Source organism: Leucoraja erinacea, chromosome 10 (genome assembly GCF_028641065.1).
Source record: "Leucoraja erinacea ecotype New England chromosome 10, Leri_hhj_1, whole genome shotgun sequence".
NCBI lineage: Eukaryota > Metazoa > Chordata > Chondrichthyes > Rajiformes > Rajidae > Leucoraja > Leucoraja erinaceus.
Genome location: NC_073386.1, coordinates 26028803 through 26054699, shown reverse-complemented (window position 1 = coordinate 26054699; position 25897 = coordinate 26028803). Strand labels below are relative to the sequence as shown.

The following is a 25897-nucleotide window of genomic DNA, read 5'->3' as shown; positions in this document are numbered from 1 at the left end:
ACGCTCATTAAAATCAAAACATATTCTTCAAGATGTATGCTTTCGATACAAAGACATCTATTTCCACTGAGTTTTAACAAAATGTCAACCCATGTCAAAAAGTCAAATATCAAATGTCAATTGCTCTCCAAGAAAATGGTGCCATTCAAACTATTTTTTAAAGGTATTATTAACAAAAATTCTTGAATATTATTTCAGAACTAAAACGCGCCATATAAAGCTAAGAAAATGTAAAATTTATAGAATAGCCATATCCCTAACACAACTTCAGCTACATAACACTAACATGACATTTCATGACAATTGTTATTATTAAACTGAACAATCAGTGCAAGGCAATGATAATAAAATCCTGGCTTGAATTTGAATGCAAAATCCCTATCAAATTAAACCACTAACTTTCAATGTTGTGTTAAGTTTAGCAAAGCTGCTTCTTAAAGTACTTCACAGCATCAAATCTATTTTAAATAAATGTGTGGGAAAAAGGGCAAGGGAGGGGTAAATTAAGAGCTGAACTGATACTGCTGACTAAAAACACAACTTCCTTTTAATGGCCCAATTGAGCCTGGAGAGAGCGAGATAAAATTCCACCAGTGATATTCCAACCCCAAAGGCTAACAAACAATTTTAAACAGTACAACTTCTCCATACAAGAAAATGCACGTAACTAAACTCACCTTTTCTGTAAGACTGGGTTGTTCAATTTCAATCTGTTCCGTTTTCGTGATAAACGCTCTATTGAGGGTGTCTTCAATAACGCTATTGTTGGCCTGGAAATAATATTTGCACAAATGCATTCTTAAAAACTGAAATCTCATCAAGTAAAATCATTGGGTACATATTTTACTTGATGAGGGGATCAAGTTATATTTGAGAATGTTAAGTGTTTTATGACTACTGACAAGTACTTTATTGTCCTGAAGAAGAAAGTTTAACTAGGCATGATTAAAAAACCCAGAAAATACACAAATCGCATTGAAAACGTTGCCAGTTCCTGAATTATAAAATTATCAGCAAGGAAGAACCAACAAATTGATTTGTACAGGCATCAGGGGTTGTGTGGAGAAGGCAGGAGAATGGGGTTAAGAGGGAGAGATAGATCAGCCATGATTGAATGGCAGTTAATTGGCAGAATGGCCTAATTCTGCTCCTATCGCTTATGACCTTTATAACCTAAATTCAGCTACACATTTCAATTGATATGATTTTAATTATTTGACATTTAATCAATTCACTGTCACTTATTTTCCTGAACTTCTGCCACACTCTCCAATAGAATTTCCATCAACCTCAATGGTTTCTATTTTCTTTCTTTTTGTTGGTTTCTTGGTTTTGACTGAAACATGCTTCCATTTCTGTAGATCAATGTCACTCATGTTATGAGTCATACGTTGTAGCCACGCCCATTAGTTTAACAGAAAGCTTCTCTGACCTTTCTCCCCCACTTTTGGAGTTACGTACTAAGATGAAGTTACCTATGTTGTAACGTTAATAAAGTCTTTGGATCTCAATCACTGTGTGTGACTTAAGTTATTCCAACAGCAGAAGCACAACAATTGTCATGTCTCCTTCTTAGCAGGTTTCAACTATTAATTAGATGGCTCCAAAACATTTGTCACCTGGGCTGCCTTCGGTCTTCACCCAAACATAGATATTTAATTTGATTGCTTTACCCCACCCCCACTTTTCCATAATTTAAAATACATTTGTTTTCTCACTTCTCCAATTCTGATAAGTTCATTGCCCTGGAATGTTAATTGTTTCTCACTCCACAAAATGTTGTCGGATTTACTGAGTATTTCCAGCACTTCTTAATTTTGCACAAGGATATTTGTGCATGTTGTGGATGTTAGTGCGTCAATCATGAGTTTGGATTCTGGCAAATCCCAAACAATTCTCCAAATTCTGGAACAAAAAAGTGCTCCAACTGGTATTACGTCCCATGGACCCTTGTGTAAATCAGTTGTTAAGCAAGTTGGAAACGGAAGTGCGACTGCACGTGTAAATTTACTGTTCGATGTTGAGGTCACGGGGCAGCTTTGACGCTGACATCACGCGGTGTAAGAGGGCTTAAAGAATTACCTAAGTATGTTGCTTAGCTCCACGCATTCTAGGTAAATGGGTGATCAAACTAGATTAATCAAATTGACCAGCTTATCAGCATTATTTTGTGTAACATGTGTACATTACATATGGCAACCATTTACATCCCCGTGAGCTGTTTCAAAGTCAAATTTTCCAATCCAACGTTTGCTTTAGATTTAAAGTTCTCTGATCTAGAGAGGAAAATATTGAATTTGACCTACCTCTCAAATGTATTTTATTGGTCACATTGCTTGTAACTGTAGCTAGGGAATTCATGAAAGTGCAAAGTTTATATTTATGATAACAAGTTATTTCAAATACCACTGAATTGAGTGTTTGAAATGTCTCACCACAGGCTCATTAATGATCTCTTCTTTTTCCACTGGGCTTTGCCTCTCTGTATTTTCCTTCCGGTCAGCAGTCTCACTCACACTGTTGTTGAGATCAGAGTGCTCAATGCTACCATTGACAATAGGTTGCAGATGACTCTGCCACCTGAGTTGATCGTTGAAGCTTTCCTCATTATCATGCAGCTCAGACAACTTGGATTTCACCTTTGAATACAAAATTCAAAGAATTACTTAACATGTTTCAGATACCGAGATGGTGGGTGAATAATCTGACACACATAAACAATGAAACTGTGTTTAAGACAACCAATTTTAATTACCTTAATGAAGCATGACCTTATTTTTATAACGCTTAAATTAAATATATTTTATGTGCTCAAAATAGAGAAGCATGGAATTGCTCGTATTTTGCCATAATCTTTGCATGTTACAGAAAGCATGGATACTCACAGGCACTTATACACAATACTCTTAACCATCTGGAAGTTAACCTGATTTCAATCCTAAACATACTGAGCAACAGTATATACTCAGTCATACTGAGCAACGGCCCGGTGCGGGGCTGGAAGGCACTCCCGTGTGGGCGGCCTGGTGCGGGGCTGAGACGCTCCCGTGAGGACGGCCTGGTGCGGGGCTGAGATGCTCCCGTGAGGACGGCCCGGTGCGGGGCTGAGATGCTCCCGTGAGGGCAGCCCGGTGCGGGGCTGGAAGGCGCTCCCGTGAGGACGGCCCGGCTCCCGGCTGGAAGGCGCTCCCGTGGGGGCGGCCCGGTGCGGGGCTGAGACGCTCCTGTGAGGGCGGCCCGGTGCGGGGCGGAGACGCTCCCGTGGGGGCGGTCCAGTGCGGGGCGGAGACGGTGCTCCGGTGGCTGAGGCAGCGTTCTGGCGGCAGCGACCTGAATCCGGGGCTTGGCTGCGGGCCAGTGGATGACATCGCCGGGAGGTCGCGGGTCACAGGTTGATGCCTGTTTTCCGGAGCTCCCGTGGCAACAACTGCGTCCACTGGACTGGAGGGCGGCAGCTTCGACCACCCCCGGGCCGCGGAGCTTGAACCGCGGGACTGACTTACCATCGCCCGGTGGGGTATCGCCTCAGCGCAGAGGGAGAAGAGGAGGGAAGAGACAGCAACCCTAAGACTTTTGCCTCCATTACAGTGAGAAGGTGCTTGGTGAACTCACTGTGGTGGATGTTAATTTGTGTTTATTGTGTGTTGTTTATTATTACATGTATGGCTGCAGGTAACGACATTTCGTTCAGACCGAAAGTTCTGAATGACAAATAAAGGATTCAATTCAATTCAACAAAACAGAAGATGTGTTGGACACAAGAACATATGAAAATAGGAGTAGGAGACGACTACAAGGTTGCTCACTTTTCCATCCTTCCCCTAAGTGCTCATTACTCAGACATCATCATCCCTAATCTAGTTCAATTTGGTCATCAGCCACCCCTTATCTATTTCCATCTGCCAGCCTTTCTACCCTTCCCCTCCTCACCCAACCTAACTCTATCTACCTCATTTATTTTCTTCTCTGATGTTTCCTCCCATCACCCACAGTACAGCATCTGCCTGAAAACTTTGCCCTTCAACCACCTGGTTCATCTGTCCACGATCCTTTGTCCTGCCCCCCTCTCTCTCACCTGTATATCTTCATCTTCCCTCGACACTCTGAGTCCTGAGGGTCTCGACTGAGAACACTGACCATACCTTTGCCTCCACAAAGTTCTGTTCTTCCAGCAGTTTATCTTTTATCCCCAATTTCAGCACCTGCAGTCCCTTATATCTCCCAATGATCATGTGAATTTCAGACATGTATGCAAGCAATTCCTTAATCATTAAAAAAAAAAAATTTGATCCAAAACAAGTACATTTCAGAAATACATACTATTCATGATCAGCTTTAGGTGCCATTTTCTTTATTTTGACCAGGGTTTAATTGCATACAATTAAGCCAAATAATTTCTACCATCCAATGTCATTCAAAACTCTATTGCCTGTGGCTATTTTCACCCAGTCTCATCGACCTATGTGTGCACTATCATGTGTTTTCCTGGCATGCATGTACTCATTGGCCTACCGTGATCTCGGTTAAACAACATGTGATCTCAGTTAAACAACCTTCCTGACCAATCACAATACCACCAACTTTCATGTCATCTGCAGACTTGTTAATCATACCTCCTACACTCCCTTCTGACTCTCCAGGGCCCAGGGTCCCATGCTCTCTTCTAAGCCACCAAGGCACAGGTAACTCACCAAGGCCCTGGTCCTCACACTCTCTTTAAACTTACTGCATCCATGGTAAATTCATTAGTCTATGTTACAACTACAAAATATGATTTAAAAAAAAGTGTTGACTATTAGTAAGAATATTATCCAATAGCCTGGAAAAATCTGTTAGTACGGCACCAAAGTCCCTAGCAGGCCCGATTATCGGAGTTTTACTCCATTGGAAAATCTCCTACCTTACTGATGTAATAATTTATTGTAAAAATAGTACTTTGCTAATGCAGAAAATATTAATAATCTGATGTGTGTACGTAATTACTAATTTACCAGATTAATTTCCTGATGGGATGCCCAAAGAGTTTGTTGCATAGGTTCCAAATGGGCATGACTTGCCTCCATTTGCTCTTCCAGCTCTGCTGTCTCCTGGTGCAGTAGTTTTAGTTCTTCCTGTGCTTTTATCAGCTCTTCCTCACAAGATGATATCTGGGATTCCTGATTTGATATCTCAGTCTTTAGTGATGCAATCTAGAACCAAAGTGAACAATAAGTAATATATAGTCAAACATTCCAAAGAATAAATGTGATGGAATGTTAATGAAATCTGGTTTCCCATGAGTTACATGATGGTATGTAATGTAATCCATAAATTTAAGTATTGTAACAATTATGGCTGCAAAGCTGTTACGTTACTAATCAAAAAAACTGGAATAATTATGTAAAGTCATGAATTCATTTTCTATTATATAGGAAAATTAAATTCAGATAATTTAATTGCAATTTAAAAAAAAAAAAAAATTGTTCACAGTAAATGGACATCACTGGCAATGCCATAATTTATTATCCATTCTTGAACTGAGGAGGCAGTTAAGAATCAACTACTTGGAAGCATTTAGAATTACATACAAGCAATAACGGAAAAGATTGACAGATTTTATACCCAAAAGAAAATTTGTCATCTTTGTATAGTCAGGCTTATGCACGACTTGGGAGTTGGGGAATCTGACCCCATAAATCCTCAGGCATTAGGTCAAACACGAGCAGCAAAATCTATTCAGATGAATACTTAATACCTCCGCCCCCGCTAACTTAGGTGAAGAATCTGAAATGAGGCAGATCTTCATGAGTACCAGCATCTTTATACTCTTGAGTCATTTTACAGTGTTAGCTTTAAGTCCCTTTCCCAGTTTTGGCACTGGACTAGGATCGTTGACGCAGATTGCATTATATCACTTAGCTACCGGCTGCCTTTGCACTACAATGGAATGTTCACTAGGGACATCATATCAATGTCACTTGATACTCATTTTTTCCCCCATTGGTGTCAGATTTAGACAATAGACAATAGGTGCAGGAGTAGGCCATTTGGCCCTTCGAGCCAGCACCGCTATTCAATATGATCATGGCTGATCATCCCAAATCAACCTGCCCAAGTCACCCTGCATTCTCATAGCATCCTCCTCACAGTTCACACTGCCACCCAGCTTTGTGTCATCTGCAAATTTGCTAATGTTACTTTGAAACCCTTCATCCAAATCATTGATGTATATTGTAAATAGCTGCGGTCCCAGCACCGAGCCTTGCGGTACCCCACTGGTCACTTCCTGCCATTCTGAAAGGGACCCGTTAATCCCTACTCTTTGTTTCCTGTCTGCCAACCACTTCTCTATCCATGTCAGCACTCTACCCCAAATACCATGTACCCTAATTTTGCCCACTAATCTCCTGTGTGGGACATTATCAAATGCTTTCTGAAAGTCCAGGTACACTACATCCACTGGCTCTCCCTTGTCCATTTTCCTAGTTACATCTTCAAAAAATTCCAGAAGATTAGTCAAGCATGATTTCCCCTTCGTAAATCCATGCTGACTCAGACCGATCCTGTTACTGCTATCCAGATATGTGGCTATCTCATCTTTTATAATTGACTCCAGCATCTTTCCCACCACCGAAGTCAGGCTAACTGGTCTATAATTTAGGGAGCAGCCTGTCGAGGCTAATCCAGGGCTAATATTGCAGAAACATGTTAGCCCTATTGCAAAGAGTAAACCCAAAGAATGCCATGAGTAAACATTTTATTTGATTTCATTTAATCTGTTTTAGTGTATTTAATTATTCTTAAGAAAGTGTGCCTTATTTTATTTTCAGAATTTTAAAAAATGCTACTTTTATTTTTTGTACATGGTGTTTCTGAATTTTTGTAAAAGGCATTTGGATCTAAGCTTTAAATCAATCCGAGGCCAAAGGGAATAAAACTGGTTGAGTATTTACATCTAATTACATTATGATCAACACTTTTGTGGGGAAAAAAAGGGTAGTTTTGCCAGACCATTTCCAAAAATGCTTTTCCCTTTTGTTTTTAAGTTTTCCTGTGAGGTAAACAGCTAATCTAAACGATACCTGGTGTATTCCTGATTTTGTGTTTTAATCCAGACCTAAGCTTCATATTTATTGAATCGAAGAGCGTAATTTCTAGTCAGTATCAACCCGTGAAAATTAGACAGTACAAGATCCAAATATTAAAACTGTAGTTTTTGCTGAAGAGCTGGAAAGTGTGTCTATTACATGGTGCTGTGGCTTTTAGCCCCAAAATGAATTCCAGAAGAAAGACTTGCGTGGTGATCAATTGGCTACATAATTATGTTCACAACTAACTACAACATACCAAATGTGCCTCATCCGTGCATTTCTCCCTGATATCATGTAGCTGCTCTTCCAGTTTGTTTTTCTGTTGATCCAAGCCATTGAGCACATCCTGTACTTCTTGCCTCTGCTCTTGTAATTTCTGTAAGTTTGTACTTTCCTTGTCAACTTCATCCTGGAGATCCTGCAATCAAAACTGTCATTTAATATAAAAAGAGAATTTATCAACAAAATTGTTAAAAAAATATATACATGCTTGATATCCCGTCACATCCACAACAGAAAATCAAACCACTGCCCAGAACACATTTTTGAACATCTACAAGATAAATCCAACTATTGAGTGACAGAACTACTATTGTGGTGCTTGATATCAAGAAATTAGATTTTTTTATCTTCAAAACTGTGCTGGCATTTGTATAAATATAATGCATAAATCAGGATGCTTCTAATTAACAAAATATTGCCTCATTTTCATTTAATGCCTCTCATTTTATGAGACTCACATTTATAACCCACAGGTTATATTTTAAATGTAATACAATATCACACTATTTTGATGAGGCAAAAGGGGCGACAAAATAGCCTCGACAAGTCGGATTTAAAGAAAAATCACAAGGCTTTATACCTACATTTATAACAAGAGGGCAACCAGGGAGAAGGTGGGACAGCTCAAGGTTAAAGGAGGAAATATGTGCTTGGAGTCAGGAGATGTAGACAAGACGCTAATCATGATTTGCATCTGGATTCACCAAGGAGAAAGACATGGAGGCGAATTCATTGTGGAGCATAACAATACGTAAGGGCAATTTGAGATGAACGAGGAGGTGCAATTGGGGGGCTTGAAGAGCATTAAAGTGGATAAATCCCCAAAGAAAGATGGGATCCATCCCAGGTTATTGAGAGAGGCAAATTTGGTCAGTGGTATGGAAGTCATTGGAGAGTATTATTCAGGATAGGTTTTAGAAACATAGAACATAGAAACATGAAAAAAAAATAGGTGCACGAGTAGGACATTCAGTTTTCGAGCCATTCAATATAATCATGGCTGATCATATAAAATCAGTACCACGCTCCTGCTTTCCCCCCACCCCCCCCCCCCCCCCCCCCCCCCCCCCCCCCCCCCCCCCCCCCCTCCTCCTCCATATCCCTTGATTCCTTTAGCCCTAAGAGCTAATTATCTCTTGAAAACATCCAGTGAATTGGCCTCCACTGCCTTCTGTGGCAGAGAATTCCACAGATTCACAACTACCCGAGTGAAATTTTGTCCCCTCATCTCAGTCCTAAATGGCCTACCCCTTATTCTTAAACTGTGATCCAGGGTTCTGGACTCCCCCAACATTGGGAACATTTCCCCCCATTTGGGTTAATTAGGGGCAGTCAGCACTACTTTGAATGCAACAGGTCTGATTGCCCGAGTTCATTAAACCCTCGTTTAACGGGGTTTATAACGGATTCTGGTTTGAGTTGACCAAATCTGTTGGTGACCAAGTTTGTTGATGTTGTTTCATGGAATGACCATTAGGTGGATAGAGCAAATGGAGTTTCTGAACCATTTTAGTTTAGTTTAGTTTCAAGATACAGCGTGGAAACACCAAATAAGTGCCGACCAATGTTCATCCATGCACTAGTTCTACCCTGCACACTAGGTTCTATCTTTCCTCCACATAACTACTGTAGTGGTTCTATCTTTCCTCCCACATTGCAAAGACAAAGACTGTGACAGCTCACAGCTCCCAACTGCAAAGATGTGCAGATTTCAGCACAACTGGCCTCTGCAATACACTGGCAGAGCCGTCACCTCAGTGCCAGAGATCCGGGCCAGACCCCAACCCCGGGCGCCCCAGAACACAAATCTGAACATCTCCGCAATGGGGGAGGAAACCAGAGCACCCGAAAGAAACACACGCTGCCACAAGGAGCATCCGGCGCCAGATTGAACTCGAGTGTCAGGCGCTGTAACGTAGTAACTCTCCCACAGCACCATCATGCTGCCCCAAGGTATTGTGTATTTTACGTCCCTTATGTTTATTGTATGGTGTATTTTTACTGGATGTTTTTGCAAAAGTACTGTACGTGTCAATCCCTTATTCGGTTATAGTCAACAATTGGTGGTAATGGACACCATCTCGCCCTGTGTGGTCCATTATATGGAAGGTTTATTGTATACAAAATTATGAGGCGCATAGATAGGATGGATAGTCGGGACCTTTTTCTCAGAAGACACACAGTGGTGGGTGCCTGGGATACGTTGCAGGAGGTGGTGGTGCAAGTAGATAAGAGAAGCTTTTGGACTGGCAGGGAAATAAGAGTTTAGCTTGGCATAATATTAGGCACAGACAATGTGGGCTAAAGGACCCGCTTCTATGCTATACCTTACTGTATCAGACTCTACGCTATTCCATAGAAATTCAAAATTGGGGAATATGGACTGCTTCCATCATTGAGTTTAAATCTTTTTAGAACGTAATAATTGGTGCAGAAGATGCCGGCAATGATTCCATGACCAACCTCCTTTCGAGAGACAAACCGTCTCTTGTTTTTAAAAAAAAATTTGACACGATTTTGCCTTGCATCACCATATATTTTTTATCAATTAATTGCTAGTGCTCAGCCAAATCATACATCTTCCTCATTTCTTTTGTCCTCTCCCCCCACTTCTCTGCCTCCTTGATAAATCTCATTAAAATTCTAAACCGTTGCAGCACTGACAAAGTTCAATGAACTGAAATATTAACCCTTCCACTATGCTGCATAACTGCTAAATATTACATTTTCTACTTTGATTGCAGCTTTCTAGAAATGTGGCTTTAAATAGACTGAATTTTATTTTATCTATTTTTAAAAGTATAAATGCTTAGTTAGCTTGGCTCATTGCACTATTGCAAATTTTTCTTTCCTATTTCACCAGTTTTGTAATTAAATGGATGTTTCTTGCTTCCATCTCTCCAAAGGCATGAAAAAGCTATTTTTAAACATTGGTTATGTATGCTGCTATGACTTGACTGTAATATAACCCAAGGACTGCAGTATCATAAGGCACTGAAGTACTATGCTACTTTTTAATTCAGTAAATCTTTCTGTAACCTGTGTTTTTCTCTCCAATTCTTTATCTTAATACTACTTCAAAATAGTAATTAAAAATGATAAAACAATGTATTTTGACAAATTGGATGAGACTATGCTGATCTCATTCCCTGGTGAACTAGTCCACATCTGCAAAAGATAATTGTCTAAATCCACATTATACTCTGCCAGATGAGGAAGAAGCACAAGAAGAATCAGACTAAAATTTTATTGGCCAAGTATGTATACATACAAGGAATATGACTTGGTACTTTGCTCACAGATGGTAAAAACACAATATACACCAGACAATTAAAAATAAAACATTATAATTTAAACATGTGAAAATAAAGCACAATAGAGAAAAAAGCTACAGACTTTTAGCTGTTGAGTGGACCTGCTGCACGTGGGAAGAAACTGTTTCATGCCTGGCTGTGGTGGCTTTGATAGTCCCGAGTCGCCTCCCAGAGGAAAGTACTTCAGAGGGTTGGTGGCCAGGGTGAGAGAGGTCAGAGATGATCTTACCCACTCACTTCCTGGCCCTTGCAGTGTACAGTTCGTCAATAGGGGGAAGGTTGCAGCCAACAACTTTCTTGGCTGATCGAATGATACGCTGTAGCCTCCGGATGTCATGCTTGGTGGCCGAGCCAAACCAGACCATGCTGGAGAAGGCGAGGACAGACTCTATGATGGTAGTGTAAAACTGGACCATCATTGCCTGTGGCAAGTTGTGTTTCCTCAGCTGCCACAGGAAGTACATCCTCTGTTGGGCCTTTTTGACTGTGGAGTAGATGGTGGCCTCCTATTTAAGGCCCCTGGAGATGATGGTTCCGATGAACGTATATGACTGCACAGTTGTGACTGTAGTGTTGTTGATAATGAGGCTCTCCTAAAATCTACAATCAATTCCACTGTTGAGCATTGAGCTCCAAGTTGTTGTGATGGCACCAGGACGCCAGCTGTGTCACTTCCCGTCTATAGGCAGATTCCTCCCCATCCTGGATCAGTCAAATCAGGATTGTGTCGTCCGCAAACTCGAGGAGCTTGACAGAGGAGTCTGTGGAAGTGCAGTCTTTGGTGTAAAGAGAGTAAAGGAGAGGGGAGAGTATGCAGCTTTGCGGTGCTCCTAGGCCGAGGGTCAGCGGGTGTACTTTCCCAGCCTCACAAGCTGCTTCCAGTCTGTCAGGAAGTTGGTGATACACTGACAGAGGGGTTCGGGCACAGTTAACTGGGAGAGTTTGGAGTGTCGTAGCTCTGGCACAATGGTGTTAAATGCAGAGCTAAAATCCAAACAGAATTCTTGCATAGGTCCCTTGGCAGTCTAGGTGCTGGAGGATGAAGTGCAGGCCTAGGTTGACTGTGTCATCCACTGATCTATTGGCCTGGTATGCAAACTGCAGGGGGTCCAGCAGGGGGTTTTGATAATTTTCAGCTGGGCCAGCACAAGTCTTTCAAGGGTTTTTTATGATTACAGAGGTCAGTACGACAGGCCTGTAGTCATTAAGACAAGTAATCCTTAACTTTTTTGGTACAGGGCCAATAGTGGAGACTTTGAAGCAGACATGGACAGTGCAGGTTTGCAGGGACTGGTTGAAAATGGCTGTGAAGACTGGTGCCAGCTGTTCGGCACAGAGCTTGAGGGTAGAGGGGGAAACATTGTCCGGCCCTGGAGATTACCAGCTTTGTCTCCTGAATAGCTTTTGCGCCTCCTCAATTTCTATTGTTAGTGATGGAGAAGTGGCCAGACTGATATTGGGCAGCAAGAAGGTTAGGGGGTGGGGAGATAGTGGAGGAGAGCCCAGTGTTTGCAGACTGGAATCAGGCAGTAATTAGTGTGAGGGTTGATTGGGGAGGGATGGGTGGGGGAGGGGAGAGAAGGGGTACCTGGGTTATGTTTCTGCCTTTCAAACCTGCAGTAGAACTCATTCAGGTTGTTAGTCAGCTGACGGTTGTCCAAAGAGCGGGGGGCATTCTTCTTGTAGCTGGTGATTTCTTGCAAGCCCTTCCACACTGAAGATGAGTCATTAGCTGAGAACTTGGTCCTCAACTTCTCAGAGTACCTTTCCTTGGCATTCCGCTTCTCAGCTTGTACTTGGCCTGCCTGTAGATATCTGCATGCTCCTGTCGGCCTCATCTTTAGACTGGCTGAGTTCTGCTGTAAACGAAGGCTTGTCGTTGTTGAACCTGATCCGTATGCAACTGTCTTCACAAAAACTGACATATGACGTCACGGTGTCTGTATATTGTGGTTGGTTATATTGCTAGCCCATCATATCTCAAGAGTCTAGTGGGTGGTGCAGGTATGGGCTCTGCGATTTTGGCTCATTCTTTCCCTACGAGTACAACCTGACCTCCTGGGCACGTCCCATTGCCCTGTTGTAGGCGATGATAAACACTGACAAAGGAGCACAATTGGTCACATTTTCTCATTATTGACAGCTCACAAGGCCGAAGGCATTGACACTGGAAAAACGTGGAGATTTAAACAACCTTCATATATCTCTAATATTCAAATATATTTCTAAAATAAAATTGGTTAATATTTAAACTTAAGCTGAAAACGTGCATAGATCAAAGGATTTTACAGTACAGGAACAGGATTTTTGGCCCATAATGACTGCTGAACATATAAAACTTATCTCCTTTGCATGAATGTGTTTCTTATCCCTCCATTCTCTGCACATCCACGTGCCAAACTGAAAGTCTTAAAGCTGAGTCTCACGTTGCGAGTTGACACAAGAGGTGCCCCAAGTGAAAGACTCGTGGTTGTGTACGAGATTGCAAGTGTATGATCAAGAGTTTAACCGAGTTCCCACGGGTATGACAAGTTTGCCGTTTGCTTGTCATTTCTGCGATGTTCCAAGTTTGTTTCCCGAGTTACTCTTGTGCCAATCCTGATTGAAGGTTTGTTTTAATAAGCAACAGTGTTATGTTTTAATAAGCAACAGTGTTAAAGAAGACCTCTCCATCCTGTGGCTTTGTTTTAAAGATAGAATTCAGCGCGGCCGCATCTATTGATGTGACCTACAAAGGGAAAATGCGCACCATCCAATGCCAGAGCAGTTATACTTATGATTTGTTTGAAACCCTCATCCACCACCCCAAGAACAAGACGTACCTTGCACACCATCAGCTTCTGCCCCTACGGTACCGGCTGCCACTTCATCCAGCCGGCAGCTGCTCATCTTCAGCAGGAAGTCTCGGTGTCGGACTGAGGGGAGAGGGGTGGAGGTGAAGGGGTGGAGGTGAAGGGCTGCAGGCTCGGGCTGTGGGCGAACTGCCACTTGTCGCCGTAGCGGCCCATCGGGGAGCGGCTTCCTCTGGAGTTGCTGTTGGCTGTGGGTCTCTGGGTTCTCCGTGCTTGCAGTGGGCCTAGTGGACCTGGGGGTCGGTGGCCCGTTGGTCCTGACGTCTCCGGCCACCCCCCTGGACAGGAGCCGAGACTGTGAACTGTACTGCCCTTGCCCCCTCCCTCTGCAAACAACCCCACTCTCCTGCTCACCTAACCCACCCAACCCCCCCCCCCCACCTTTCCCTCCCAACTCCCGTCCCATCCCGACCCCCTGGGAAACTGAAGGGAGCAACTGCCCCGGGGCGACTGGCACTGACCTGCAGGCATCGCCGACGTGAAGACAGTGCAAAGCCCCCGCGCTGGTGCAATGGACGGGGAGCTGGAGAGGGAAGGGAAGGGGTCACACACATGGCCGGGAAGCAGAGGGGTGTAGGTGGGGGTGGTGACAGATAGGGCCAACAATGAGTGGTGAAGGACAGAAACACCGACGTGCAAAGGAGACCAACAACAGTGCATGATCTCTCTCGCGTTATGGCAGGTGATTGTCGCTGGGAAACTGAAGGTAGTGACAATCTGCTGCTGCCTGCCCGCTGAGTTAAAGAGTTCCCATGGTAGACTCACGATACACTAAGGTAAACGCACGGGCCACTACGTTCTTACAACAAGTTAAAATGTTTCAATTCTTAACCACAAGAGTAAAATTGACTCGTGGAAATTTTTAAACATGCTTGATTTTTTGCAAGAGTTGACAAGTTTCACGAGTACCTGCCGTTAGTGCCACGAGTCTCTAAGTTGCGTCCACGAGTTCCGTACGTTAATCGTACATTATTACCACGAGTTTTAACTCGGGGTACCTCTTGTGTCAACTCGTACGTGAGACTCAGCTATTAACTGCCACTGGTATAGCATACAAAACAAGGTTCTCACCGTGACAAGAATAAACCAATACCAATTTACAATGGCCAATTAGCTTCCCAACCTGCACATGCTTGGAATGACAGAGGAAAATTGGAACACAGGAGGTAACACACGCGATCTCCAATGGAAACAAATACATTTTTTTTTAATTTAGGAATGATAAATATACAGCTGAATCCACAGGATTCAAATTTAGTCCTAAATTAGGACAAGGCTATTTTTTGTTTGTATTAAACAGGAATTTACAATTAATTTTGGAAATATTTATTTGAAGGTAAAAGGATGTCTAATAAGTATGTCTTTCAAAAGTGCGAAAGGAAGAGTTCAAGGACTGAGTTGCCGGGTATCAAATAATGAAGAGACTGAGTACAGGAAGGAAATTGAGAACCTTGTAACCTGGTGCCAAAACAACAACCTCTCCCTCAATGTCAGCAAGGCAAAGGGGATTGTGATTGATTTCAGGAAGTGAAGCAGTACAAACACCCTGATATATATATATTATAACCATATAACAATTGCAGCACGGAAACAGGACATCTCGGCCCTACAAGTCCGTGCCGAACATCTTTTTTCTCTTAGTCCCACCTGCCTGCACTCATACCATAACCCTCCATTCCCTTCTCATCCATATGCCTATCCAATTTATTTTTAAATGATACCAACGATCCTGCCTCCACCACTTCCACTGGAAGCTCATTCCACACCGCTACCACTCTCCGAGTAAAGAAGTTTCCCCTCATGTTACCCCTAAACTTCTGTCCCTTAATTCTGGTCATGTCCTCTTGTTTGAATCTTCCCTATTCTCAAAGGGAAAAGCTGATCCACATCAACTCTGTCTATTCCTCTCATCATTTTAAAGACCTCTATCAAGTCCCCCCTTAACCTTCTGCGCTCCAGAGAATAAAGACCTAACATTCAACTTTTCTATGTAACTTAGTTGTTGAAACCCAGGCAACATTCTAGTAAATCTCCTCTGTACTCTCTCTCTATTTTGTTGACATCCTTCCTATAATTGGGCGACCAAAATTGTACACCATACTCCAGATTTGGTCTCACTAATGCCTTGTACAATTTTAACATTACATCCCAGCTTCTATACCCAATGCTCTGATTTATAAAGGCTAACATACCAAAAGCTTTCTTTACCACCCTATCTATATGAGATTCCACCTTCAAGGAACTATGCACGGTTATTCCCAGATCCCTCTGTTCAACTGTATTCTTCAATTCCCTACCATTTATCATGTACGTCCTATTTTGATTTGTCCTGCCAAGGTGTAGCACCTCACATTTATCAGCATTGAACTCCATCTGCCATCTTTCAGCCCATTCTTCCAAATCACTCTGTAGACTTTGGAAATCCTCTTCATTATCCACAACACCCCCTATCTTGGTATCATCTGCATACTTACTAATCCAATTTACCACACCTTCATCCAGATCATTGATGTACATGACAAACAACAAAGGACCCAACACCGATCCCTGAGGCACCCCACTAGATATATTGATGATGCTGAAGTAGAGTTGATTGTAGAGTAGAGTTGATTGAAAGCTTCGTTCTTTGGAACAAATATCACCATCAATTCGTCCTGGACCAGCCACATAAAAGCAATGGCCAAGAAAACACACCAATGCCTCTACTTCCTTAGAAGGCTTAATAAGTTCAGCATGTCCCCAACAACCCTCACCTACTTCAAGACCGAAATAATTTGAGGCGTGTTGTGGACATAGCCCAGATCATCACATAAACCAACCTCTCTTCCATAGACTCCATCTGCACTTCACGCTACTTTGAAAAGGCCACCAGCATAATCAAGGACCTGCCTCACCACAGTCACTCCCTTCTTCAACCCTCTCCCATTAGGAAAGAGGTACAGATGTTTGAAACGCATACTTGCTGATTCAGGGACAAGGTCTTCCCACTTGTTATCAGTCAACTGAACTGTCCTCTCACCAGCCAGACTGCAGACTTAACCTCTCATCTACTTCACTGGAGACCTTTAAGCTATCATTAATCAGACGTTATTTTGTAGGAAATGATACACCCTTTATCCTGTATCTTTACCCTGTGGACAGTTTGAATATAATCATGTATAGTCTTTTTCTTGACTGGATAGCATGCAACAAAAAAACTGTTCACTGTACCTCATACACATGACAAAAATAAACTAAACTAAAGCATGTTCCTGTGAGAGTGAAGGGCAAAGCAGGCAGGACTAAGGAACCCTGGTTGAAGATGGATATTGAGGCTCAAGTCAGGAAAAAGGAGGCGACACATGTGAGGTAGAGGCAATTTAGATCAAGCCAGTCCACTAAGTACGATATGTAGGAAAACTCTTAAGGAGGAAATCAGGAGAGCAAAAAGAATACATGCGAGGCAAATAAAGTAAAAGAGAATGCTAACTGATTAAGTATAATAAGAGGAAAAGGGAAAGTAGGGAGAGAATAGATTTCCTTAAGAATCATTACAGGCATATACAGTCACAGGAGGTAGCGAGATTTTAAATGAATATTTCTCATCCATATTTACTGTAGAGAAGGTCATGGGAGCTAAGGAAATAAGGCAGATGAATAGTGATGTCTTGGAACAAAGCCATATTACAAGAAAAAAGTAAATGCTGGCAATTTTTTAGCATATTAAGGTGAATAAATCTCCAGGGCCTGATCAAGTATATCCTAGAACATAGTGAGAAACTAAGGAAGAAAGTGCTGGAGCCCTAGCAGAGATACTTGGATAAAGTGGATGTGGAGAGGATGTTTCCACGTGGGAGAGTCTTGGACTAGAGGTCATAGCCTCAGAATTAAAGGACATTCCTTTAAGGAGGGGGGAATTTATTTAGTCAGAGGATGGTGAATCTGTGGAATTCTTTGCTACAGAAGGCTGCGGAGGCCAAGTCAATGGATATGTTTAAGGCAGAGAAAGATTCTTGATTAGTATGGGTGTCAGGGGTTATGGGGAGAAGGCAGAAGAATGGGGTTAGGAGGGAGAAATAGATCAGTCATGATTGAATGGCAGAGTAGACTTGATGGGCCGAATGGCCTAATTCTGCTCATATCACTTCTGACTTTGCATCACCTTTAGGCATGCAGGGCTCGAAATTAGCAATTGCCCAGGTGCCAATGACAACCTAAAGTGCCAACGGGCAACCTAAATGCCATGTCATTTTGCCCGGCTTGGCAAGAAACCGGGCTACCTATCGTTTAATTCTGAGCGGGCCCCCTCTTTATCTCTGTCTCTGTGTCACTCTCCGTATCGGCCCATCATCCGTATCCGTGTCCGGGTCTCCACGCTCCGCCCGCTTCTCTTTTGCCGGCACAGCCGGCTCCCTTACACATGTGCACTGCCGCGGCCTGCACATCCTCCCCCTGCACATGCGCTCAACAACGGTCAGCACATCATCGGCCGTGGTTTTGCGCATGTGCCGCCCTGCACATGCGCACTGCCACGGCAACTGGTCGGCGTCGGCCACTTTCTCCCTCCCTTTGCATTGTGGGAGATCTGGCCGCTATTGCTGTCCAGTCGCCGCCTCGCCGCAACCGCTGTACACCAACTCATTCACTCACTGGAGCTGAAGTAACTCCCTGGAGTAACTCTTGCTTCTTGGTTTCCTGGTCCTTCAAAAATATTCCAAATGGAATTTAAACAGGAATGGACCCACCACCACCAAACTCCAAACTCTGAAAAATAACAGCCTATTGCACTTTATCTGTTTATTTATTGTGTATATATACATATGGTCTATGGTATATAGACACACTGAACTTTTATCTCCTGTTCTGTATTATGTTTGACTGGATAGACTGGACATGTATGACTGGATAGACTTGGTTTATACTCTCCAGAATTTAGGAGATTGAGAGGGGATCTTATAGAATTCTTAAGGGGTTGGACAGGCTAGATGCAGGAAGATTGTTCCCGATGTTAGGGAAGTCCAGGACAAGGGGTCACAGTTTAAGGATAAGGGGGAAATCCTTTAAAACCGAGATGAGAAGAACATTTTTCACACAGAGAGTGGTGAATCTCTGGAACTCTCTGCCACAGAGGGTAGTTGAGGCCAGTTCATTGGCTATATTTAAGAGGGAGTTAGATGTGGCCCTTGTGGCTAAGGGGATCAGGGGGTATGGAGAGAAGGCAGGTACGGGATACTGAGTTGGATGATCAGCCATGATCATATTGAATGGCGGTGCAGGCTCGAAGGGCCGAATGGCCTACTCCTGCACCTAATTTCTATGTTTCTATGTTTACATATTCTGTTGTGTTGCAGCAAGCAAGAATTTCATTGTCCTATCTGGGACATATGACAATAAAACTCTCTTAACTCTTGACTCAGACTTAAGCAAAAAAGGGTTCTTGGAAAATAAGAGCTACCTTAAATTTAGTTGCGTCTGGTTGGGTAACTATGGTAGGGTGAAGACTATTCCATGCTTTAATTGTGCGGGGGAACTCCATGGTGCAGCCGGCATCTCTGGATTGAAGAAATTGGGTGACGTTTCGGGTAGAGACCCTTCTTTAGATTTCCTCTGGTTTTAGTGTTTTTAGTTTAGTTTAAAGATACAGCGTGGAAACAAGCCCTTCAGCCCACCGAGTCCATGCCGACCACCGATCACCCGTACACTAGTTCTATCCCACACATTAGCAACGTAAGACAAGAGTCAAGAATAAATATATATATATATATATATATATATATATATATATATGTCTGAAAAAGGTTCCTGCACACCTTTGGAATGTGGAAGGAAACAAGAGCACCCGGAGAAAACCCATGCGATCAAAGAGAAAAGGAGCAAACTCCATACAGACAGCACTCATATTCAGGATCAATTCCAGGTCTCTGGCAATTTTAGGCAGCAACTTTATGGCCAATGTACTGTCCCATAGTCTTGAACTGAATTAAAACATACAGTAGCTGTAAATAGCATCACTTCGAGATTTAAGACTGAAAATGGATAGTTTCTTTTTTTTTTAGTAACCAAAGTTATCAACGTATAATTTTTTGTGTGTTGGAAAATAAAATATAGTGGCACAGCTGGTGGACTTGCTGCCTCACATGAAAGAGATCTGTGTTCGATCCTGTCCTCGCACTGGCTGTGTTGAATTTGCACATTCTCCCTGCAAGCGCGTGGTTTTCCTCCCACATCACAAAGACGCATTTGCTTTGTAGCTTACCTTGTGTCTGTAAAATTGCCTCTAATGTGTAGGGAGTGGGTGAGGAAAGTGGGATAACATAACTTGTGTGAATGGGTAGACAATGCTGGAGAAACTCAGTGAGTGAGGCAGCATCTATGGAGCGAAAGAAATGTGACATTTCGGCTCGAGACCCTTCTTCAGACTGATGTGAGGGTGAGGGATGGGGGGTGGTGGGAAGAAGAAAGGAAGAGGCAGAGACAGTGGGTTGAGGGAGAGCTAGGAAGCGGAGGAGAAAGCAGGGATTACCTGAAATTGGAGGTCAATGTTCATACCTCTGAGGTGTAAACTGCCCAAGCAAATTATGAGGTGCTGTTCCTCCAATTTGCGGTGGGCCTCGCTCTGGCCATGGAGGAGGCCCAGGACAGAAAGGTCAGTTTCGGAATGGGAGGGGGAGTTGAAGTGCTGAGCCACCGGGAGATCAGGTTGGTTATTGCGAACCGAGTGTAGGTGCTGTGCGAAGCGATCGCCAAGCTTGCACTTGGTCTCACTGAGGTTGATCATACGCTGAATAATCCAACCAGATTTTTGTTTGGAAGTGGAAAGAAATAATAGAAATTACATTCATTGCAACATGTAAAAAGAGATAAGATACTGTATTGTAATTTTGCTGCATGTCATTGTGGTATATATCATGTCTTGATTGATAAATATGTTTAGTTTGTGACTTTATTTGAAGCAGAAATAATATGTGAATGCTTCATTGACCCTAATTCCGACTGGTAACTATGCTCTTCGTCCGAGCACATTATCGCACGTGTCATGAAAGCCATCTTAAATGACCACCTAAACTGTAATTTGGCAACCTAAAAAGCTGCCAAGGTTGCCTGGCTGGCAACAGAGAAAATAAGTTAAGTGAGAGCCCTGGCATGGGTGAGGTACCAGAAGATTGGAGGGTAGGTAATGTTATGCTTATATTTAAGAAGAGCTGCAAGGACAAGCCAGAAAACTAAAGGCTGGTGAGCCTAACATCAGTGGTGAGAAAGTTACTCGAGGCGATTATGAGGAACATGATTACTAGTATTTGGAAAGGCAAGGACTGATGCACGATAGTCAGCATGGCTTTGTGCGTGGGAAATCATCTCTCAAATTTGGGTGAGTTTTTTTTTACGGAGGTCACCAAGAGGATTGATGTGGGCGAGGTAGTGGACTATGTCTATTTGAAATTTTGCAAGGCCTTTGACCAAGTTAGATCACATGGAATCCAGCGTGAGCTAACTAATTTGATACAAAATTGGTTTGATGCTTGGAGTGGAAGGGTGGTAGTGGAGGGTTGTTTTTCAGATTGGAGGCCTGTGACCAATGGTGAACCACAGGAATCAGTGTTGGGTCGACTAATGTTTAATGATTTTGCTCACTGATATGGTTAGCAAGTTTACCAATGACACCAAAATTGATGGCATGGTGTAGATTGGATATGGTTTTCTGAGATTACAAGAGAACAGAGATCAACTTGGAAGAGGACCAGGGATTTAACTTGGACAAGTATGAGGTGTTGCATTTTAGCAAGTTAAACCAGGACAGGACTGGCATAGTAAATGGCAGAGCCATGTAAATCATGGTTAAACCGAGACTAGTGATGCAGATCCTCGAAAGTAGTGATGTGTGAACAGGGCGGTGAAGGCAGCATTAGACACGCATGCCTTCATCGGTCAGGGCATTGACCGCAAGAGTTGGGAAGTTACGACTGTATGAATTGTTGGCAAGACCCCACTGGAGCGCTGTGTACAAATCTGGTCATCTACCTATGGGAAGGAGATCACTAAGCTGGAACGTACGCAGAAAGGATTCATGTGGATTCACCCAGAAATGGGTTCAGTTGGAAGGAGAGATGAAATAGGCTGGGACTTTTTCCCCCCTGGATCATAGGATGTTGAGAGTTGAACTTAGCAAGGTATATAAAATCATGAGGGACGGATAAAGTGAATAGACACAATGTTTACCCCAGAATAGTGGAGTCTAGAGGACATATATTTAAGATGAGAGGGGATACATTTAAATCCGATTAGGGACATCTTGTTCACAGAGAGGATGGTGGATACATGGACTGAGCAGCCTTAATAGCTGTAGAAGCAGATGCAATTACAATGTAATTCATACAAGTACATGGATAGGGGAGGTTTGGAGGGATATGGACCAACAGCAGGCAATACCAATTAGCTCAGGTAGACATCGTGGTCGTTATGGACAAGTTAGGCCCAAGGGCCTGTTTCTGTTCTGTATATTTCTTGGATTATGACAACTTTGATGTAGATTTTGATAAACTGACAGTTTAGCCATTAATAAATTATTTCTAATCTATGTGATAACAAATTCATATGAATAAAAGATCCCAGTATAATAAAATATTCCAATTCCAGTCAACAATAAGTCAATTTAAAAACTTGCCATGCCCTTTTCCTTTAAACTTTTACCCTCTCAACTTTATATTGTCCTCTAATCTTTGATATTTCCACCCTATCCACGCCTCCCATAAATTTTATATACTTCTATCAGGTTCCCGCAACCTCTATCTTTCCAAAGAAAACAATTCAAGTCTGTCCATCCTCTTCTGATAGTTAATATCTTCTAATCCAAGCCACATTCTGGTAAACTTCTTCTGCGCCCTTTCCAAAGCCTCCAGAGTTCCTGCATTCAGGCAACCTCAGGCACATTAAACAGGCCTCTTCTCTGTCTGTTTTTAAATCACTTCTTAAAACCCATCTCTTCTCCTTGGCCTTTGATACCCAGTAAGATGTCGACTTTATTTATTTACTTGATTTAATTTCTTATTTTTTGATTGCTTTTATTCCGTGGCTATTATTTTTACTCATGTTTTATGTCATTTAATTTATTGTTGTATTTCATATGTAATTTTTGCGCCTCATGTGAGCTGTTATGGTGTCTGTTTATGATGTCTTGTTTATTATTCTGTACAGCACTTTGGTCAACATTGGCTGTTTTAAAGTGCTTAACAAATAAAGTTGGATTGGATTGGATATAATACTCAAAATGCAGCTTAAGCTGCATGATGACTTCCTTACTCACATACTCGAAGCCCCAACCAATGAAGACAAGCATACCAAATGCTGTCTTTACCACTTTATTATCTTGTACTGCCACTTTTAGGGAATTCTGGACTCCAAGATCCCACCACATACTTTGACAACCTTCCTCACAGCCTGTGACTCCACATCATGAGCCAGTAGGTCACCACTTAAAATAAAATAAATAATTGATACCAATTCATTAAAATTGTATATTGTACAGAGTTCCTGATCACAAAATGTTAAATCTTGTCACATTCTTTCACATCCTTGTATCAACGGTTTCATTCTAGATTCTGATCTTCATATATAATAGAAATGCCCGCAGCTCCACAATGAACTCTACAGACCCTGCAGCCTCTTCACAACATGCAATTATAGTATGCTCGAACCATTCTAAAACCTTCATTTAGAACATTGGTGATAGACAGATGGTGTTTAGTATTTTAGTAGCCAGCCTCTCAAGTGATGCATGGTGAAAACTAAGTGCTGAAAGCTCTGGCACTTCTAGCTTCACACACTCCAGGTAATATGGAATTATTCATTTCTTCTTTATCTCTGGAGTTCCAAACGAATAAGAATAACTTTAATTTTCGCCTCATAAAACAAAGAGAGGGTTCACAAATATTTCCAGTCTCGCAAGGACCAGGACAGCTCATATATATTGTTGATATGTAGTCCTGATGGTGTACCTGGCCACATTCTTAAAACCTTGATGGACCAACTGGCTTGAGTTTTTGCGAACATCTTCAATCTCTTATTACTAGGGTTGAGTTTCCCAGCTACTTTAAAAAGACATCAATAATAAGAAGAGGAAGGTCATGCCTCAATGACTTCCGACCGGTGGCACTTATGTCTGTGGTGAAGTGCTATGACAGGTTGGTTATCATACAACTTCAACCTTAGTAAGGACTGGGACCCCACAATTAACCAACCGCCACAATAAATCAACAGGGGAAGCGATCTCGTTGGATCGCCATTCTGCATTGAACCACTTGTCAATAAGAACACAGGCACTTGGTCATCAACTACAGTTCAGCGTTCAACAGCATCATACTCAAAGAAGTGTGTCTCTGCTCATCCCTATTTAATTGGATTCTCAACTTCCTCATCAACAGACCACAATCAGTATGAATTGGCAGCAACATTTCTTCCTCGATAACCATCAAGACAGAAGCATTTCAAGGCTGTGTGCGCAGTTCACGACTCTACCCTCTTGAAAACTTAGTAACATGGTGTTAGCAAAAACAGCCTGTCCCTCTATGTCAGCAAGGCAAAGGAGCTTTCCAGTGAATACAAGCCCAGCCGATCCATTCTTTCGTCATATTGCAGTCCCGCCATCCCGGAAATTAATCTGGAAAGCATAGGTTGATTCACGGCCTGGTTTGGGAACAGCTGTGCCCTAATCCGCAAAAAAATTGAAGAGAGTTGTAGATGTAGCCCAGTCCATCACACGGTCCAGACTTCTCACCATTGACTCCATCTACACTTCATGCCACTTCAGAAAAGCCGCTATCATAATAAAAGATTTGTTGCACTCTGGTCATATCTTCTTCTCCTTGTCCCATCTGGCAGAAGCTACAGATGTTTGAAAGAGTACACCGCCAGACTCAGGAACAGTTTCTTCCTCTCTGTTAATAGGATTCTGAACAGTCATTCCACAAGCAAGGATGCAGCCCAATTCACCTCAACCCCATTGTGGACATTGAACTTTTTGCCATGGAACTGAGGTGCTACAATGCTGATAACCATGTATGTTACCCTTTGCTCTACCTATTGCACTGGAGCTTGACAATAGCATCTAGAACAAAGCCTTTCATTGTACCTCAGTACACATGACAATAATAAACCTGCACCAAAGCAATTAATTTCATAATAGTTCAAGAAAATCAAATCACTTTCACAGTAAGCAAAATGTTTTTTAGCCTGTTCTTACATTATTATTTTTTCTTTCTAATGTAGGTACAAGACATTTAGATGTAGATAAAATTTAACAGGATGTCAAGGCATAGAGATTCCACACTTCTTTAAGTTGAACCATTTATGGTCAGAGAATTATGAAAGTGGTAAAAAGGCGATGTTCCATCGAGTTTCTCACAAAATATCCTCTTCTCCCCAAGTTAGACACCTCTTCTAAAACATATAGGGTAGCAGAAACAAGCAGGTACTTTTATTCATCTCTGTTATTTGTCTTTCATTGCTTTCCTTTCACACTAAAAACTCATCTTGTTCTACATCACTGCAGGATTTGAATATATGGAAGCACCTTCACCTTTTACCAGTCCAGGATGATGCAGCATCATAAGATAGGACACTGGAAAAAAAACTAGAGTCAGTACCAGGTGTAACGATGGCTCCCATCCTACTGAAGTTCAGCTTTACTTCTTGACACGTCCTCCAAATCATGTTTAGGAAGGATATCTCTGGGCACTCAAAAATCAACCAGGGAGTTAGCACTTGGAGAACAATAGTGAAAAATGAATGAGTTGTGGCGGCTACCTGTAACATAGGTAAACAATTGCAGGTTAGAAACCAGCAAGATGTATTCAAGAGAGAATTAGCAATAGCTCTTAGGGCTAATGGAATCAAGGGATATGGGGAGAAAGCAGGAATGGGCTACTTATTTTGGATGATTAGCCATGATTATATTGAATGTCGGTGTTGGCTCCAAGGGCCAAATCCTGCACCTATTTTCTATGTTTCTATGCTGAGGAGAATGAATCCCTTTCAATTGATGTAGGTGATCATCTGATAATGCAGACAACATCAATGCAGTGTAAAGCACATAACAAGAAGCTCAAAAAGCTTGATGCTCATTCATTTTGTCCATTAGGGAAAGTTATCTGGCAGTTCCTCCTGGGTAGAGAACCTTACAAATCTCCCTGATGCAATGGTTGCTCACTGAGAGGTTGCAGTCTGAAATTAGTCTATTCCACCTAAAATACAATTTACTGAAGGTCATCATCCAGCTCCAAAGGCAACCTTACCAACGCCGCAGGCAACCTACGTTTCCAAAGATGATTCTAAGGGAAAGCAGCAAGAAAATAGCAGCAGAGACTCGAGAGATTACTCAAGAGAATAGTCAGCACCTGAAGTAACA

General features: G+C 42.3%; 1 protein-coding gene across 4 annotated transcripts in view; it reads right to left on the bottom strand.

Annotated features, from left to right (window-relative positions):
• eps15 (epidermal growth factor receptor pathway substrate 15) overlaps window positions 1-25897 on the bottom strand; it is a 130651-nt gene that overhangs the window by 17516 nt on the left and 87238 nt on the right. For 3 of the 4 annotated variants that reach the window (XM_055641782.1, XM_055641778.1, XM_055641779.1), the window contains exons 14-17: window positions 7327-7488; window positions 4992-5189; window positions 2436-2639; window positions 678-770 (exon numbers count right to left, since the gene is read on the bottom strand). In XM_055641782.1, the coding sequence (XP_055497757.1) occupies window positions 678-770; window positions 2436-2639; window positions 4992-5189; window positions 7327-7488 (657 nt within the window). The remainder of the gene's footprint in view (window positions 1-677; window positions 771-2435; window positions 2640-4991; window positions 5190-7326; window positions 7489-25897) is intronic. The other variant, XM_055641781.1, reaches the window with a different exon arrangement.